Source organism: Strix uralensis, chromosome 16, assembly GCF_047716275.1.
Source record: "Strix uralensis isolate ZFMK-TIS-50842 chromosome 16, bStrUra1, whole genome shotgun sequence".
Lineage (NCBI taxonomy): Eukaryota > Metazoa > Chordata > Aves > Strigiformes > Strigidae > Strix > Strix uralensis.
Window position 1 is genome coordinate 21193652 of NC_133987.1, and position 17236 is coordinate 21210887.

Sequence of the window (17236 nt, forward strand, 5' to 3'; positions counted from 1 at the left end):
TACAGATTGTACCTTCAGCTTAAGCCTTTTACTTTAGAAGTTTAAAACTCTCTGGAAAATGTACAGCAGAACTAAAAATGATAAATTCAGTAATGTTTTAAAATACCAAAATGTTAATTTATTAATTAATAAACATTTTAATATTTAAGAATCTCAGAAAACAGCCTTTTGAGATTTACGAACAAGCATTGAGATGCTTTTTGCCAAGATTCTACATGTCTTTTTCTTTATTAACTGCTTGGTTTGATACAGATGAATTCTTTTAAAAGAGTGAAATGTTATATAATGCTTGCATTAAACTGTAAATTAAGAAATATACGAACAAATGGAAATCAAGGTTGTCAGAAAGCAAGTATTCTTTTATTTTAAATTAATATCCATTAAGTAATCTCTGCCTGTGATTCATTTTGTGTGTAGGGACCAAACAAGGCTATATTCTGTTGTGTACAAATGCATCTCCTCTTGAAGTCTGTATTTTTACAATAGCTCCATGTTACTTTTGTCATCTGCTACTTATTTAAGCTAATACCAAAATATATATATAAATAAACCAAAGTTAGTGTTGTATTTACATAAGACTGAAATTAATTTAGAATTTCAACTGATTGTGTTACAGAGGGAGACTGTAGCTGTGAACATAAAAAAATATCATAGAGTGTATTAGACACTGTTTTCTGTCTTCTACAGATTTCCTGTTCTTCAAGTCCAACTGTAACATCAAGTTCTGGTAGCAGTAGTTCTTTATCACCCCTTGGACCTCTTTGTAGACAGAGATCATTAGCAAATGGAGTTTTGTGTTCTGAGTCTAGCACATCAGGTGTTTCTTCACCAACATCTAGCTATCCAAAAGCACCAGGTTTTGAACGAGAAGATCAGGTACGTGAAGAATATGGGACTAGAAGTACAAATGCAATCTTAAGTTAAATTAGATTCAGCAGAAAATGTCTGCCTTGTGTATCGGCACAAATTTTTGATAATTTAGGACACAGAGTTTGAAACCCTCTTCTTTAGTGAGCTAAACTGCATCAAATTACAGTTGCCACAGGCCAAGAACACTCATGCAAACAGTCACTGCAGCTCAGCTGACATGCAATAAATCTAACTTTGCAGAAATGTGATTTTGAGCCCATGTTGCCAAGAACAGAGCAAGATAACTGGAAAAAAAATCATAACTAGACTTGGGTAAGATTCAGTTTTAATGGTTGTTGAAAATTAATAGTGAAAAGATGCATTCATTTCTGGGTGTTGATACTATTTATGAGTTCCAATCTTTGATTAATTTCAGTCTGTTTCTTCTCCCACCTGCAGCTGCCTCTCTCCCTGGACAAGTTCATTGCTGAGACTGACATAGATGATAAAATATAACAAGACTTTTGAAGAGAAGGAGAGATATCTGTAGCATTAACAATAAGAGGAGAGTGGTTGAAATTGAAGTTGGTGAAGAGTTACAATCCTTTAGTCAGGGGGTGGAGAGAAAACAGACAGTGCTAGAGACAGTTGGGAGAAGGGAAGACTGATATTCTTCAGGGACATGAAACAGCTCTGTTGGCCTGCAAAAAAAAAGCTGAAAGCCCAGGATTTTCTTGTTAAAGCTAAATTTTTCTTGCTCTATTATAATACTGGTTACACTTCTAAATTGTCAGAAAGGTACTGTTTAAAAAAAGGAGTTCCAATGGCACATTTAAATAAGCTGCAGCCAAGCTGATCAGCCTTCTTGCAAACCTGTGACTTACCAGAATTGAGTTCTATAACCTGACATGCACAGAGAAGTGCAGAAGTAAAAGACAGAAAAAGAATTAAAGGAAGGAAAGTGGGTTTTGTAAATGATAACTTCTTGTAGGTGATCACAACGTCATTACTCTGAAGTTCTCCTGGCAGGATTGCTTTCTTACATGTAGATGTTCAGACAGACTATAGGTCAGAGCTGGTGGTTGTGATAGGAAAGATTTCTATTTCCCAGTATAGGGATCAAGTGATCATTGACCAAATGTTATGGAAGCAAGGCAGTTACAGTATCAAATGGCTGCTTTCTGGACATGAGGTAACAATAATTGAGAAATGATGTAACCATTGGTGAAGATCTATTTTGCTGGTTTGTGAGTAATGTACTGCTACAAAGGATGTGACTCAGCAGCAAAAACATCCTGTGCTTGCCTTTTAGTGGCCACATTGAACCTGTCTAGAGAGAAAGCAGTGATGGACTTTGCAATTGTTAAAAAAGCATCTAGACTGGTGGGAGGCACATAAAGAGGTGGAGAGTTGTTACTGCTAGGGAGCTTTCATTGCAAGACAGATTAGGAATCTCCTGGAGAAAACAAGGAACAGACACAACAAGACTACTCAAAGGCAGCATAAAGAACTGTTTTCTTCCTAAGGAGACAGAGAGCACCTTCCAGAGTTTACTGTAATTCAGGAGATCACTGCAAATTACTGACCTGAAAAGAACAGAGATCCTTTGATCCTGCTCTGCAGGGACACAGTGGACAAAGAGAAATTGCTTAGAACTCCCTTTTATTTAAGTATGTCTCACTTGTTTCAAAAGTTACCTTATTATAAAATGGTGTTCAAAGAAAATCTTCCCTTATATTTGAATTTTTTTGTTGTTGTTGTTATTGTAGCATGATCATTTTAAGGGAAAATCTAGGCAGTTCCACTCAGACTTTTGGCTACCTCAGGCTTCTATCCCACCAGCCTCTTGGAGAAGTATTGCCCAGCTGGTGGGCATTTGGGATGTGTTATTTCTGTCACAACATAATACTAACATGGCTACTTAATTTTTGGACAAGAAATAACTTGCATGTGCTCAATTATGCATATAAGTGGAACAATTGCAACTGCTGTTCCTTCTCCATGTAGATTTACTCTGTGATCATTAAAATTTAGTTCTCCATATGGGACTGCAGTGAAGGAAATTAAATCAGCCTGTTGAAGATGCCATTACAGAGATGCCACTGAGTCTTCATAAACTAATAATATATTTACAGCAATGACTTATTAAGTTTATATATTACAGAGATTTTTCTTCTTTCAGGCAAAGCATCGAAGCTTCCCAGCTGAGAGTCAGCAGAAAATAAATGAACAAGACAACAAGCAGGTATTGCAAAAAACTAAATGCTGTAAATATTTTGCCCTTTTTGATAATTTATTAACGCGGTATCAAAGTTATGTGGCACTTTACAACATAGTCTAAGGAAAATTTGTGCCCAATGACAGGACAAGAAGCAACGGGCACAAACCGAAACACAGGAGGTTCCAGCTAAACTTATGGAAATACTTTTTTACTGTATGTGTGAGACGGAGCATTGGAAGAACAGGTTGCCCAGAGAGGTTCTGGAGTCTCCCTTCTTGAAGTTATGCAGAAGCCATCTGGACATGGTCCTGGACAGCTGGCTCTAGGTTCAGTGAAAATGTACGATAGATGTGTGCTGCAGGGAGTACCAGGGGTGAGAAGAATATGAGGCAATTTGAGGATGCATTTGATTACAGCAACTCCATGGCACAGTTTTCACAGTGAAATTTTGGATTAAGTTAATTTGGGAGTGAATTGATAAAATTTAAGGAAGGCCAGAAGGAAGAGGACAGTACAGTTGTTCAAGTGTCACATGCTCCAAACTAGAAAAATAGTGACAGAGAAGAGGGCATAGCTTTGACCTGTCCTGAAGCTAATCAGGTGATAGAGATCATTCTATATATGCAAAGAACTTAAAACTCTGCCGTCTTTGCACTGCTAGAACAAAAAACCTGATGCTTTGTTAATGACAATGTCAGGATAAATGAGAACAGAAGTTTTACCATTTGCCATTCATGCAGCCATACAGGAGTGTATAATCTAAAGTGGAGAATTAAAAAGTATCTTACATTTAAAAGGAGGAGTGAATAAGGAAAGAAAACAAGATAGACGTGGATTCTATGAGCTCTGTGTAGTAGAGTGATAGCACATGAACCAGTTTAAAAGTATACATTGGGTTTTTTCCCCTACATGTCTATAAATTAGTGAGAGTGGCAGCCATGGAAACTTTTAAATTTTTTGTGATTTGCCCTAAAAGGTAGACTTTCTACCGCTATTAATGTTTGTAACAGAGTAAATAGGACATACCTAGTTTAACATCTTTATCAACAACCTGATGGAGGAATCAAGTTTGCAGATGACATGAAATTGGTGGGACCAGTCAGTAGGGACATTCAGAGAGACATAGACAGGCTAGAGGAATAGGCCAACAAGATCTTTGTGAAATTCATTAAGGACAAGTGCGAAGTCCTGCACCTGAGAAGCAAGAACCTCTTGCAACAGTACAGGCTGAGAGCAAGAATGAACTGTCTGGAAAGCAGCTCTGCGGGAAAGGACCTGAGGGTCTTTGTAGACAGCTAGCTGAATGTGAGCCAACAGTGTGCTCTGGCAGCAAAGGAGGCCCAACATCATCACAGGTTGTATTACCAGGAGCATGAAGTAGATGAATGGACAGGGTTACCTTTCTGCTTAGCACTTGTTAGGCCACATCTAGAATACTGCATCCGGTTTTGGGCTTACAGTACTGAACTAGGTCAAGCTTAGCACATGGCTGCCAAGATGGTCAGGGGACTGGAGCACCTGTCCTGCAAGGAGAGGCCGAGGAAGCAGAGCTTGTGTATCCTGGAGAAAAGAAGGCTTCAGCAGGACCTAGTAGCAGCCTTCCAATACCTATGAGGTGGTCATCAAGAAAATGGAGCCAGGCTGCTCACAGTGGTGCACAGTGGGTGGACAAGAGACCACAGGCGTAAATTGAAACAAGAAGATGAGAATGGGTATAAGGAAAAATTTTTTCACCATGGGGAGAGTGAAGCAGTGGTTGCTGAGTGTGATTGTGCAGTCTCCATCCTTGGAGTTTTTCAAGACCAGGCTGGCCAGACACTGAATAACCTGATCTGACTTCATTAGCTGACCTAGCTCTGATCAGGAGGTTGGACTAGGTGACCTCCCAAAGTTCCTTCAAACCTGAATTTCCTATTATCCGGTGAACCCAAGAAAACTTAGTTGTTTTAATTCTCTTCTTTTCAAAAAAAAGTGTTAGTTAATCTCCATTTAGTTAGAGCAGAGTGTATGAAATTCTGCTATGTAATTATAAAGCTGTTGACATCTTTTTTTAATAACCTTTCTATCCTGTCTCATTTCTGTTTATTTTGTCTCTCCATTCTGTTTAGATATCCCCCAGAATGGGAGTGTTGAAGTCACAGATAGGGTCAGTTTTAGTCTGTCAAAACAGAGGAAGGAAAGAAATCTTTCAGCTGCACAAGTGTATCTGTCTGTAGGTATTGGGTAGGACAAGGAGCTTGCTGTTTGTAAAGACTTTAGGGAGGAAGAAGAGACTAGTCTAGTAGATGTAGGTGTTTATGCTGGGGAGAAAGAGAACTAACTGAAGAAATCCATCAACTTTGTGAAATTTCTTCACTTCTCTCTCAGCAAGAGGCCTCAGCTTAAGATGGGGCAGGCCAAAAGGGGATATATTTTGAGTCTGGTAATTTTTCAGTAATACAGAAAGCCTGTATTGCCTCTCCTACTTGTGTTGACTTTGATATCATCTTTCTCCAATGACAGGGTTCATGATCAGTCTTATAACCTAGGATTCCTACGCCTTGTCATGTTTTCATTTTACTTTTTTAATTATACAGCTGGTTTTTATGGTTTATTATGTAAATATTACTGGTTCAGAGATTACTTTTTTTTTTTTTGGCTCAAACATTTATGAAAAGAGAAAACAGCAAAGAAATGTTCCATTTAACATGTTGCATTGGGATATTAGAGAATGTTTTGTGAATTGGGTGTAAATTACAATATTGGAGCAAAGTTTGGAAAAGCATATCATAGAATAATAGAATAGTTGAGCTTGGAGGGGACCTCTGTTGAAGTTAAACAAGCTTCAGCACAAGGTCCTGCACCAGGGTCAGGACAGTCCCCAGTATCAGTACAGACTGGGTGATGAATGGATTGAGAGCAGCACTGCAGAGAAGGTCTTGGGGGGACTGATTGGTGAAAAATGACCCAGCAATGTACACTTGCAGCCCAGAAAGCCAGTTATCTAGGGCTGCATCAAAAGAAGCGTGGCCAGTGGGTCAAGAGAAGTGATTCTCCCCCTCTAGTCCTCTCTCGTGAGACCCCACCTGGAGTTCTGCCTCCAGCTCTGGGGTTCCTGTACAATAAAGATATGGACCTCTTAGAGTGGGTCTGGAGGAGGGACATGAAAATGATCTGAGGGCTGGAACACCTCTGCTATGAAGAAAGGCAGAGAGTTGGAGTTATTCGGCCTGGAGAAGAGAAGACTCCAGGGAGATGTTATTGAGGCCTGCCAACACTTAAGAGGGGCTTGTAAGAAAGATGGAGAAAGATTTTTTTTACCAGGGTCCATAGTGACAGGAAAAGGGGCAATGATTTTAAACTGAGAAAGGGTAGATTTGGATTGGATACAATGATGAAATTCTTTTCTATGAGGATGGTGTGACACTGGAACAGGTTACCCAGAGAAGCTGTGGATGCCTCATCCCTGGAAGGGTTCAAGGTCGGGTTGGGTGGGGCTTCGAGCCTCGTTTCAAGCATTTTGTCTAGTGAAAGGTGCCCCTGTCCACAGCAGAGGGCTTGGACTAGATGATCTTTAAAGGTCCTTTCCAACCCAAATTGTTCAATGATTCTCTGGAGGTCTGTCCCCTTGTCAATGTGGGGTCAGCTAGAGCAGGTTTCTCAGTGCCTTGTCTAGTAGCATTTTGATGTGCTGGGTCTGTGTGTGTGGTGGGGATTTTGGTAGCAGGGGAGAGGCTACAGTAGTGGCCCCCTGTGAGAAGCTTCTTGAAGCTCCACCGGTTCCAAGTCGGACCCACCTCTGGCCAAGGCCGAGCCAATTAGCGACCGTGGCTGTGCCTCTGCGATAACGTATTTAGGAAGGGGAACCTGGTAGGGGGTTGGGACTGGTAAGGAGGAGTTACAAGAAGGACACCTGTGCAAACACCAATGTCAGTGGAAGGAAGGAGGACAAAGTGGGGGAGGTGCACCGGAGCAGAGACACTCCCCCCCATATTCCGTGGTGAGACGGCAGGGCCACCCCCCTGCCACCCATGGAGGTCACCAGTGGAGCAGAGGCCAACCTGCAGCCTGTGGAGAACTCCACACTGGAGCAGGCAGCTGCAGTTAAAGGAGTCCAGGACTCTGAGGGGAGGAGCCCCCACTGTTACAGTTCGGCGCTGGGAGGATGCAACACGCAGGAGTGACCCATGCTGGAGCAGCACGGGAACCCAGCTGCAGCCTGTGGGATGAACTCATGACAGAGAGTTTGTGGAGGACTGTCTCCTGTGAGAGGGGAGCCATGTGGAGTAGGGGAAGAATGCAGAAGAGTGCTTCTCCCCTCCAGGAGGAAAGAGCAGCAGACTGACCAAAAAACCCCCATTCCCTGCCTCCTCTGCTGCTGGAGGGAGGAGGTGGAGATTTGGGGAACAAAACTGAGCCCGGGAAGAAGGGAGGGGTGGAGGAGGTGTTTTCAAGATGTGGTAACACTTCTCACTGTCCCATTCTGTGTGTTAAGTGTTGGTTTTGTTAGTGTTTGAATGAAAGTGATGTTACTTTTCTTCCTCTAATGAGTCTGAGTCTGTCTTTTGCCCATGACTATAATGGGTGAGTCATCCCTCTCTGTCCTTATGTCAACTCCCAAGCCTCTTGCTTCGTTTTCTCCTTCCCAGTGATGGTGGGAATGGGGTGAGTGAAAAGCTGCGTGGTGCTCATTTTCCCTCTGGGCTCAAACCACAACATTTGAATACCTCCAAAAATGAAGATTCCACAGCCTCTTTGGGTGACATATTCCAGTGTTTGGCCATCATCACAGTAAAAAATACTTTGTGTCTAAGCGAAACTTTCTGTATTTCAGTTTGTGCCCATTTTTAAGGAAAAAAATTACTCATTCTCATGGTCATTATTGGCCTCAATCTTGCACTATATTTAACTTGGAAATAGAAATTTTCTGTGGTATTGGTAGAAATCAGGAGAATAAATACTGCACAATCACTGCTTATCACACACAAGGCAATGAAAGGATGCATGGATTGATTCAGTCACAGTTAAATGTTGGTTTTATTTACTAAAATATTGGAGGGAACAAATAAACAGTAAACAATAAAAGGAATTAATATACAGGAAACTCTGCACCAAGTCCCTGTAGACTTTGTGAAGTTATTTTCCCATTTAGAATGTTACATGGTTACATATTGTTTGCATTTCTTTAATTTTATAATTTAAATGCATGATTTGTATGAAAAGAAGTGTTCAGCTAGAAAGAAATAGCACAGGTACGGGTCATTATATAACATCATACATGTGTCCAGTGTAGCCATGTTTTTCATCTGTCTAAACCGAAGACCAGTTTATGCACCAATTACATCTAGATTAAATGAGCAAATTTGCAGATCAGAAAAAATAATATAATTTGTGTACGAATGCATAATGAAATGGTACAATTCCTCAGTAGGTATTTTCCTTTTGAAAAGGAGCATCAGACTTCTGCTAACTAATTATGTTTGTAGAGCTTATTTGCAAGTATTTAAATACCTTTTTTCTGAAAGCAGAATTACCTCAGTATGGTAGTGATGTCCAGCCACGTAGGAGAAATGCACTTGATGGTAAATGATAAAGAAAATTGTCCTAATCTATTTATTCAGAGGGTTCTTCTGGATTTGTTTCTGTTTGAAATGAAATAACTACTTTTAAAAATACATTCTGTTTATTTCATACATACATACATCTGTGTAAGTGTGTTGTGTGTGTATACATATGTTGTTTGGTTTTTTTGAACAGAGCCGTCTCAGTGTTTTTTCAGCAGTTAACCCACTTGCTTCAAGTATAACTTCCAGTCTGGCCTCCAGTGTTGGATCAGATAGTTCATCTCCTACAACTGTCTCTGCTATCAGTGCCAAAGCTCTCCCATTCTATTCTGGCAGTAACACAGTTGAATCGGTAATAGGTGAGTCTTAACATTTAATCGCTGATTGTGTATGTTTTGTTGCATTATTCAAGTTCTTGTCTCAGCATATGTTCAAAGAGCTTGTAAACTGGACATGTAAACTAGAATTTTGGCATTGGTATTGGCCAGTGATTTAAAAAACCATGTAAAACCTTCAAAATGCAACTCACTATATTGCTAGAAGTACTGTATCCTCAACTTCTGTTGATGGGATGATGAAATTTGACTTTTTTTTTTTTTTTTTAATGTTACCGTAGCAGGTGCAATTACAGATCTTACCATGTTCCCATGGAAATGGGAGATTTTTTTTTGGCTGACTACATATTCTTCAGTCTGGTTGTTTGCATGTTCAGGGACAAAATCTTTTGTTCACACTATGTGGGCCAGATCTGAAAGGACACAAAGAGGAAGAGCCCTTGTTTTCTGGGTGCACAAGACAGATTCTGGGAAATGCTTCCAAAATTTCTGTCGTTAGGCCAGAGCCTTTCCCATGCTTCCAACCAGCTAGGCTGTTTATGTGGAAAATGGTGAAAGGAGATAAATATTTCAATCATAATTAGACATTGGGAACTTCAAAACTGGTCATGGTACTCCTGCTGTGATCTCACAGGTGCTGGACAGAGAGGAATAATCACTTCTCCCAACCTGTTGGCTACACTTTTACTAATGTAGACCAATATTCTTTTAGGTTTTATTGCCACAGAACATGCTGAACAAGTCACTCATCAGAATTCCTAGATCTTTTTCTGCAGTGCTGCTTTCTGATCATTTGGCCCCCAGCTTGTACTGCTGCAAGGGATTGTTCTGTCCCTTGTGCAGCATTAGTGTATTTGCCTTTTGTTGAACTTGATGAGGTTTCTGTCAGTCCAGTTCTGCAGCCTTTTGAGATCCCTCTAAACAGCAGTCCTGCCATCAAGTGTATCAGCAGCTCCCCTTAATTTAGTGTTATCCACAAACTTATTGAAATTTGTGGCATTTTTACACTGAATGTGGTTTATTCAGGAGTCTGTGTCAGGGAATGTTGTGATTTGAAAGATGATGTATTTCACATTCTGTTGTGTAAGTCACATGATCAGGGAGTTGCTGTGATTAGCTGGTGTACTTGAAGCTTTCTGTGTTTAAATCAATGTGTAGCAGCGACCAGGAGACTGCAGACAGTGAGTCAGCACTTCGGCACGGTAAGTTAGGCACTCGCTCTTTTAATTTTTCTAGGAAAGAAATCTGTGCAGAATATAGGGATGGATCTTTTTCTGCAGTCTCACAAGTGTATAGGTTGTTCTCCTTAAAGGTTTGTTTGATGATCTCTGTGTTAGAGCAGAAAATAAATTTTAAATTATTTTTAAATTTCAGAATTAGAATGAGCAGAGTTTTAGTTTTTACTCTATGCAAATAATATCAGCTTATGGTTAATATTTTAAGATATACTATGGAATGATATCACGTTTTTGTCAAGGTAAACATTGCTTCTCAAATAAGTAGAGGCTAGTTGGCTGTAACAAGTTACTTGTGTAAGAATAAAAACCACGGTCTAATTTCTGTATGCTAGGTGTGCTAATTCAGTATAATTTTTAAATTGTGATATACTGAACAAGTGTTGCAAACTCGTTTAAATGGTTATATGCTGTTTCCTATGTCCCAGTGTGATTGTATTATTGAGCATAAGAGACTCTTGATTCTTCTGAGAGAGAGAGTATGCCTCTGCTGTCTATGGATGTTTTTCTACAACAGTTTTCAGTATGCTATGTTTGTTAACAGAATATGAATCATAAAATACGTGTCTCATGTATGTTTAAGTTAGTGTACCTTATGGCAACTCTGTAGATTTTGGTTTTTTTCTGTAGAAGAATTTCATATATATGCATAAATATTTTTACAGAGTTCTGCTTTGTAGATATACAGGATGGCACTGAAAATAAAGCACTGCATGTAATCGGAATAGTGCAGAAAATTAAGACCTTATTGTACAACAGAAAATAAATACATAGTTTTCTTGTAGGAGGTGGTGGATTGATTAATCATTTAAAAAAAGGGATAGAAAAAGATCTGGAGCAAGAGAAGGGGCTAGGTGATAATGGAAAAGGGGATAAATGGGTTTGGATAAAGGATTAGGGGAAATGCATGAGAGTTACATTAGCAAGGACTGAGGAAGCTTTGTCAGACAGTGGGGTCTGGAGCCCTTTCTGTGGCCCTTTGTCTTGATCTCACGGGGAGCTCCAAGCCTTCTGTGTCTGCTCCCTAAGTAATAGTCCCCAAGAGCGGAGGAAGAGAAGGGTACAGGGGAGTTGGGAATGAGCATACCAATCAGACAGAACTAGTTTTTAGCGTTGAGGCTTGGACGGTACATTGAAAACTGAGGCATGATGGACTGGAAGAAGGTATATTGTAGCAGTCTACCCCTATCAGAGTCAAGGGAGGTTGGTTGAGCTGTCTGGTTTTGTTCTGGTAAAAAAAAGAAAGAAGCATCATCTGAGAATATAAAATCTGCAGGGTGTTTGAAGTCCTCCTGAATTTTTTTTATTTTTTTTTTTTAAAAAAAGAATAAATGAAAATAATTTTTTAAGAGAATAGAGAAATTAGATAAACAAAGTGTCAAAGGAGACAGATTTGGAGAGGAATAAATAAGGAATGGGCAGCAGTGAATGGAAACAACTCCAGTGGTAGTAGGGAGAAAGTGGGACCTTAACATTAGGGGATATCTGCCAGCCCAATATTCTACCCTGTTGTCTGTGTTAGTTTCTGGGTGGACCTCCCCATGCAAATGTTTTGGTTGCTTCCATTGCTTTCTGTTGGATGCTCAAACATGGGAATTCTCCCTGTCTGGGAGACTTGCCATTCAAGGAAAATTGGTGTCTCTCCATTTGCTTCCCATATATGTTGTGCTCTTAAGATGTTGTCTGTAGTCTCCCTGCACTCCACTGACTTTCCAACGTGTGAGGTGGAATCTGAGAGAGCCGGAAGGTATCAGAAATTAAGCTTTGAAAATCTAGATAATAGACACTAGGGAGACATGTCAGTCCTTGTTGTGGTAGGGGAGGACAAGTGTGGCAGAATGAGTTAAGGCCTCACACGAGGAGAACATGACAGGTTAGTAATTTAGGAAGGGTGCAGGCTTAGATTTGATCTACTATTTGAGCAGCATGATCTATGTCAGCCTCGTTGTGTTTTGTTCCTGCTTGTCATACTTGCATAGCAACATATTGAGCCAGACACTGCAAATAACTTCAAATATTAGTAACATCTGGGTGATGTGGGGAATTGCAAGAGCTTGAAAAAAACAGTTTGTTTCCGTGTTTAAAGATAATGACACTGCTAATGATGGGATTTTAAAGCCTCTCTTTTTATGATTGAGAGAATTTTTAATTTTTTGAAAGAAGGTGGAACACCTTCACTTGGTGAGTGTGAGAGGGATCTCTCCCAAAATATCCTGCAGCATAGTGATGAAAGGATTGCTCTCACAGGTGTATGGCATTTTTGCACAAAGGATGTTGAGACAGGTTCACATGCGTGAAGATTTATTAGTGGGTTGCATAGCTGATGGCACATAATGGTGAAAATTATTTCCAGAGAAATATAGAAACATAAGAAAAGAGAGGTAGAAGAGAAAGAGAAAACCGTTCCAGCGGCTGGGTGGGAAAAGAAGTGACAAGCAGGGCAGATGAGCATCCTCTCTTGGGCATCCTCTCCAGTGCAGCGGCTGGTTCTCTCCCACAGAATACTTTTCCCATATTAACTGTATTAACTATAGTTTTTCATCCAGACTGTCCCAAACTCCTTATGGGCTCTTCCTTCTTCTGATGTTTTTAGTGTTAATCAGAGCACACTTTGGTGAGTGGATGGTGTTGTGCACTAATTGGTTGTTGAGCTGTGTCCAAAGATATTATTGGGTCCCTCTAATGTAAATCAAAAGCTACAATCAGGAGTAGGAGAAGAGGAGAAAGGAAGTGTGATTCTCACACCAGTGGCAGTCACTTCCCCTGAGAACCTGACATAGCAATGCTCTGGGAGTTGGCAGGTCCCAGATGGCAAGCATTAACAAGATGGTGAGCAGGAGAACAAGAAAGGAGACATATTTCCCCAGAGACTCTGGAAGGCACTACCAGAGCAGTTGGATGAAAGGGCGAGACAGGCAGGCTGCAGTGTTGCAGATGAAAGGCCTTTCCCTATATAAAAGGCAAAGGTAGGGAAGGCACAGTGCAGCAATGGGGATCAAAACCCGGTATGGAAGAGGGATTTTTAATCTGGCATTCACAGAGCACTTGTGGCCACTCTAAGCCTTGAGTCATCAAATTAAAGGAGGCCATCTCTCCCTTCCTTACTGTATTGTATAGAAGGACTGGCTTAGGCACCTGTCTCCAGGAGAAGGTTATTGCTGGAAAACTTTGAAAAGCTAGGACATATCCCTTAAGATCTTCCTCCCTCTGACTGTTGGACACCAAGCTGCTTTGTCAGTACTGCTGAAAGATAAGGATGATTGTTTGGGCACAATGCCATACTAATGAAGTTGTGTTGCTGTGGTGGTTTGACCTTGGCTAAATGCCAGGTACCCACCAAGTCGCTCTATCACTTCCCTCCCCTTCCCCTTTTTTTCTCAACAGGGGAAAGAGGGGAAAGAAAATAAGGGAAAAAAAACCAACCCCTGTGGGTAAAACAAAAGTTTTAATATGAGCAAAGTGAAGCAAAGGTCCACACGCAGAAGCAAAAAAAAAAGAAAACAGATTTATTGTCTACTTCCCATTAACAGGCGATGTTGGGCCTTGTCGGGAAGCAGGGCTCCAGTACACGTAGCGGTTCCCTCGGAGGAGCAAGGGTGACGCCGCCTGCTTCCTCCTTTTTCCCAGCTTTATACTTGAGCAGACGTCATATGGTATGGAATATCCCTTTGGTCAGTTCGGGTCAGCTGTCCTGGTTGTGTCCCCTCCCAAGATCTTGCCCACCCCGTCCCACTGTGGGGGGAAGATGTCGGAAAGAGCCTTGGTGCTGTGTAAGCACCACTCAGCAGTAGCCACAACACCAGTGTGCTATCAACACCCTGCCAGCTCCCAACATAAAACACAGCACCATGAGGGCTGCTACAGGGGAAAACCAATTCTGGCTGAGCCAGACCCAGTACAGTTGCTTTTGAGACTCATGCTAGTAACTTCACAAAGAGCTATGTTAACTCTCAGGTATCTTTGTCGTGAGCGTCATTGTGTATTATGTGAATGTCATCTCTTGGCTGGTATTTTGTTCTGGACTGCTTAGGCAACTTCCTGCTGAGCACTGTTCTATGGATCCGGCTTCTAGGTCAGTAACTCCCTTTATGTATTACCTGGAGCTCCAAGATTGTGGAGTCTGTTAGATAGCCTAGTCAACATTAGAAAATGCCTATACATAATAACACTGTACTGATCTTGTATTAATGATCCAAATGGTCCTTTCAAGTTTTGATTCTTAGCATTTTTACAACCATCTAGTAATTCTGCCAAAGATTTTCTGCAGTTTACAGTGCCTAATGTTTAGGACTAGGCTACGAGAGAGGAATCAGTCTAATTACAATGGGATTAAGAGATCTCTTTTGGATCTTCTGGAAACTTTTACACAAGCCAGTGTGTTTTTTATTTCTGTTTGTTCCTTTTCAACTCATTTAGGCTTTGTGCCAGTTTTTAATAACGATTTTCAACATAAAATCTAAAAATTCTTTACAAAGGTGATCACTATCACTGACCACAGTGACTGGTATAGTCACTTTCCTACGTGTGAAATCAGTATTTACAGACTTCTCTCCTGTCATCCTGACTGTGCAGTTGTTCAACATTAGTTAAAGTATAGGTACAGAGGGATAAATTCCTTAATTCACCCCTTTCTGTGTAGAAAAGAAGAGGAACAAGGGGAAAAATACCTGTCTTCTAATGCTTTATAAACAGTGGGCCTCATAAGAAGTATACTGATGAGAATTTTTTCAAGACATTGCCCAGAGAAATTTTAGACTGACATAAGCTTTAAAATAAAAGGCAGTCTAACTGTTGAGACTAAATGAAATATTGGGGTTTGATTTTTATTTTATTTTAAAATATTACACATTTTCATTTGAATGCCTCGATATGTAACTCAGTTACCCCAAGGGCTAACTGTTGTAAGGGGCATTTACAGTGCCTTTCCTCGGGTATAATGCCTGGTTTTATTCAATAATAATAAAAAATGTATTTACATAGGTATCCAGATTTTATTTTTCCACTTCTTCTGTTGGCATACACCTAAGCACAACAGGTGACACAGATTTATAGAAAATCCAGATAGATAGCTACCTATTATCCTCCGTTCATCTCACCAGCTTAAAGACCTGTAATAGCTTATACAGGAAAGTTTTCCCTTTTAGAAAATACAGAGGATATCCTTCACTGTGTCTCTGTAGTATGCAAAAGAGTTCTATGATGGAAGCACTAACAAAAATAGTCAAATAAAATTTCCTCATTTCAGCCATCATGGTAGTTTTATGGATAATGCAAGGATAATTCATTGATACAATGTTTTGTTTAACAGGTTCTGCTTTAGATTTGCACTTTAATGATGTGAACGTCACATCCATAGATAGAGAATTAGAAGATCAAGAAGGCAGTGACCTTGGATTAGCAAGTAAGAGGTCCAATTTGTAAAATTATGCTCATTTAAAATACCTTTCTTTCTCACATTTCTACTCATCAAAAGAGTTAACAGACAGCAAAGACTTTGAAGAAAAGTCCTCAGTTTTGTGCCAGCTATTTAACTTTGTGGTGTAAAGGGATTGCACAGCTATCATCCTGTCTGTATTTTGCAAGGGATCAGTCTGTTAAAACATTTTGGTTCTTTTTTTAACATGCTTAATGACTTGGGCCTGTGGGCGTAATAGGTGATGGAAGGATTTACATGCATTTACAGGAAGGTATTATGCTGTCCAGTGATGATGCTAACTAGTTGTTCTTTCACCAGAACAGTTTATATGTTATCTATTAACATTTTCCATTATTGTTCATGATATTCCCCTTCATACAGACCTGGAAGGAAACTGGTAATGTGTGCAATTTCAAATTTATTTCTCTGCTAGGGATGTCAGGCTCAACAATTCTCCTGATGCTGTAGTTTGTTTGACTGGTATTTCATTTACAGCCTTGTTGTATGCTGCAGTAATGATTATGCTTCATTGGAAGTACCATGAAGTATGGAACAGGAAGGAAATACTGTAACCAATTTTATTTGTATGTGGAAGATAGTTCATGCCGTGTAATAGGTTGACCTTAGTGGGTAGCCAGATACCCATCCAGCTGCTCTCTCATTCCCCCTCCTCTACAGGACAGGGGGAGAAAATAAGAAGCAGCAGCTCGTGGGTCAAGATAAAGACAGGGAGATCACTTACCAGTTGCTGTCACTGGCAAAACAGACTTGATTTGGGGAAAATTAATTTACTGCCAATTAACATACAGTTGGATGATGAGAAACAAAGAGAAAAACTAAAACAAGTCCCTGCCTTTTCCCCAGGCTTGACTTCATTCCCAACTCTTCTATCTCTCCCTTCCCATCCTGAGCAGCACAGGGGGATGCGGAATGGGGGATAGTGGTCAGTTCATAACAGTTCCTCTCCGCTGCTTCTTCCTCCTCACACTTTCCCCTGTTCCAGCATGGGTCCTCTCCACGGGTCGCAGTTCCTGTCAGGAGAACCTGCGCCAGCATGGGCTGCGGTTCCTACAGGCAGTATCCACCTGCTCTGACCTGGTCCTCTCCACAGGCTGCAAGGAAATTCCTGCTTGTACCCTCGTCTTTTCCACAGGGTGCAGGGACATTCCTCCAAACCTTCCATGGGCTGCAGGGAAGTCTCTGCTCCAGGGAAATCTCTGCTCCAGCAACTGGAGCACCTCCTCCCCTTCCTTCTTTCCTGACCTTGGTGTTCACAGGGCTGTTTCTCACACCTTTTGTTCCCTCCTCCTCTACCTGTGTGGCATTTTTTTGCCCTTTCTTAATTATGTTCTCCCAGGGGCACCACTCACGTGGCTGAGGGGCACGGCTGTGTCAGGTGGTGGGTCCGTTGGAGCCTTGGAGCCGGCTGGAACGGCTGTGTCTGGCATGGGGCAGCCCCGGCCCTTCCTGGACCCCCTCGCAGCCCACCCCCCCTCTACCAAAACCTTACCCCATAAACAGAAGACATGCAAGCAGATTGTATTTGCAAAACTCGACTGTATTTGAAGACCACTTTAAGAACCAGAGAAGAGATGGTTCTTCTGCTACTATTTCATACACTTTTTGTCTGGGGGCTT

The 17236-nt window shown here is 40.9% G+C and overlaps 1 protein-coding gene across 14 annotated transcripts in view; it reads left to right on the forward strand.

Moving 5' to 3' along the window:
• Nucleotides 1-17236, forward strand: part of UNKL (unk like zinc finger) — a 59062-nt gene that overhangs the window by 31365 nt on the left and 10461 nt on the right. For 10 of the 14 annotated variants that reach the window (XM_074885839.1, XM_074885834.1, XM_074885840.1 and 7 more), the window contains 4 exons: nt 688-876; nt 3032-3094; nt 8807-8972; nt 15492-15584. In XM_074885839.1, coding sequence (XP_074741940.1) covers nt 688-876; nt 3032-3094; nt 8807-8972; nt 15492-15584 — 511 coding nt within the window. The remainder of the gene's footprint in view (nt 1-687; nt 877-3031; nt 3095-8806; nt 8973-15491; nt 15585-17236) is intronic. The other 4 variants (XM_074885838.1, XM_074885841.1, XM_074885849.1 and 1 more) reach the window with 2 other exon arrangements.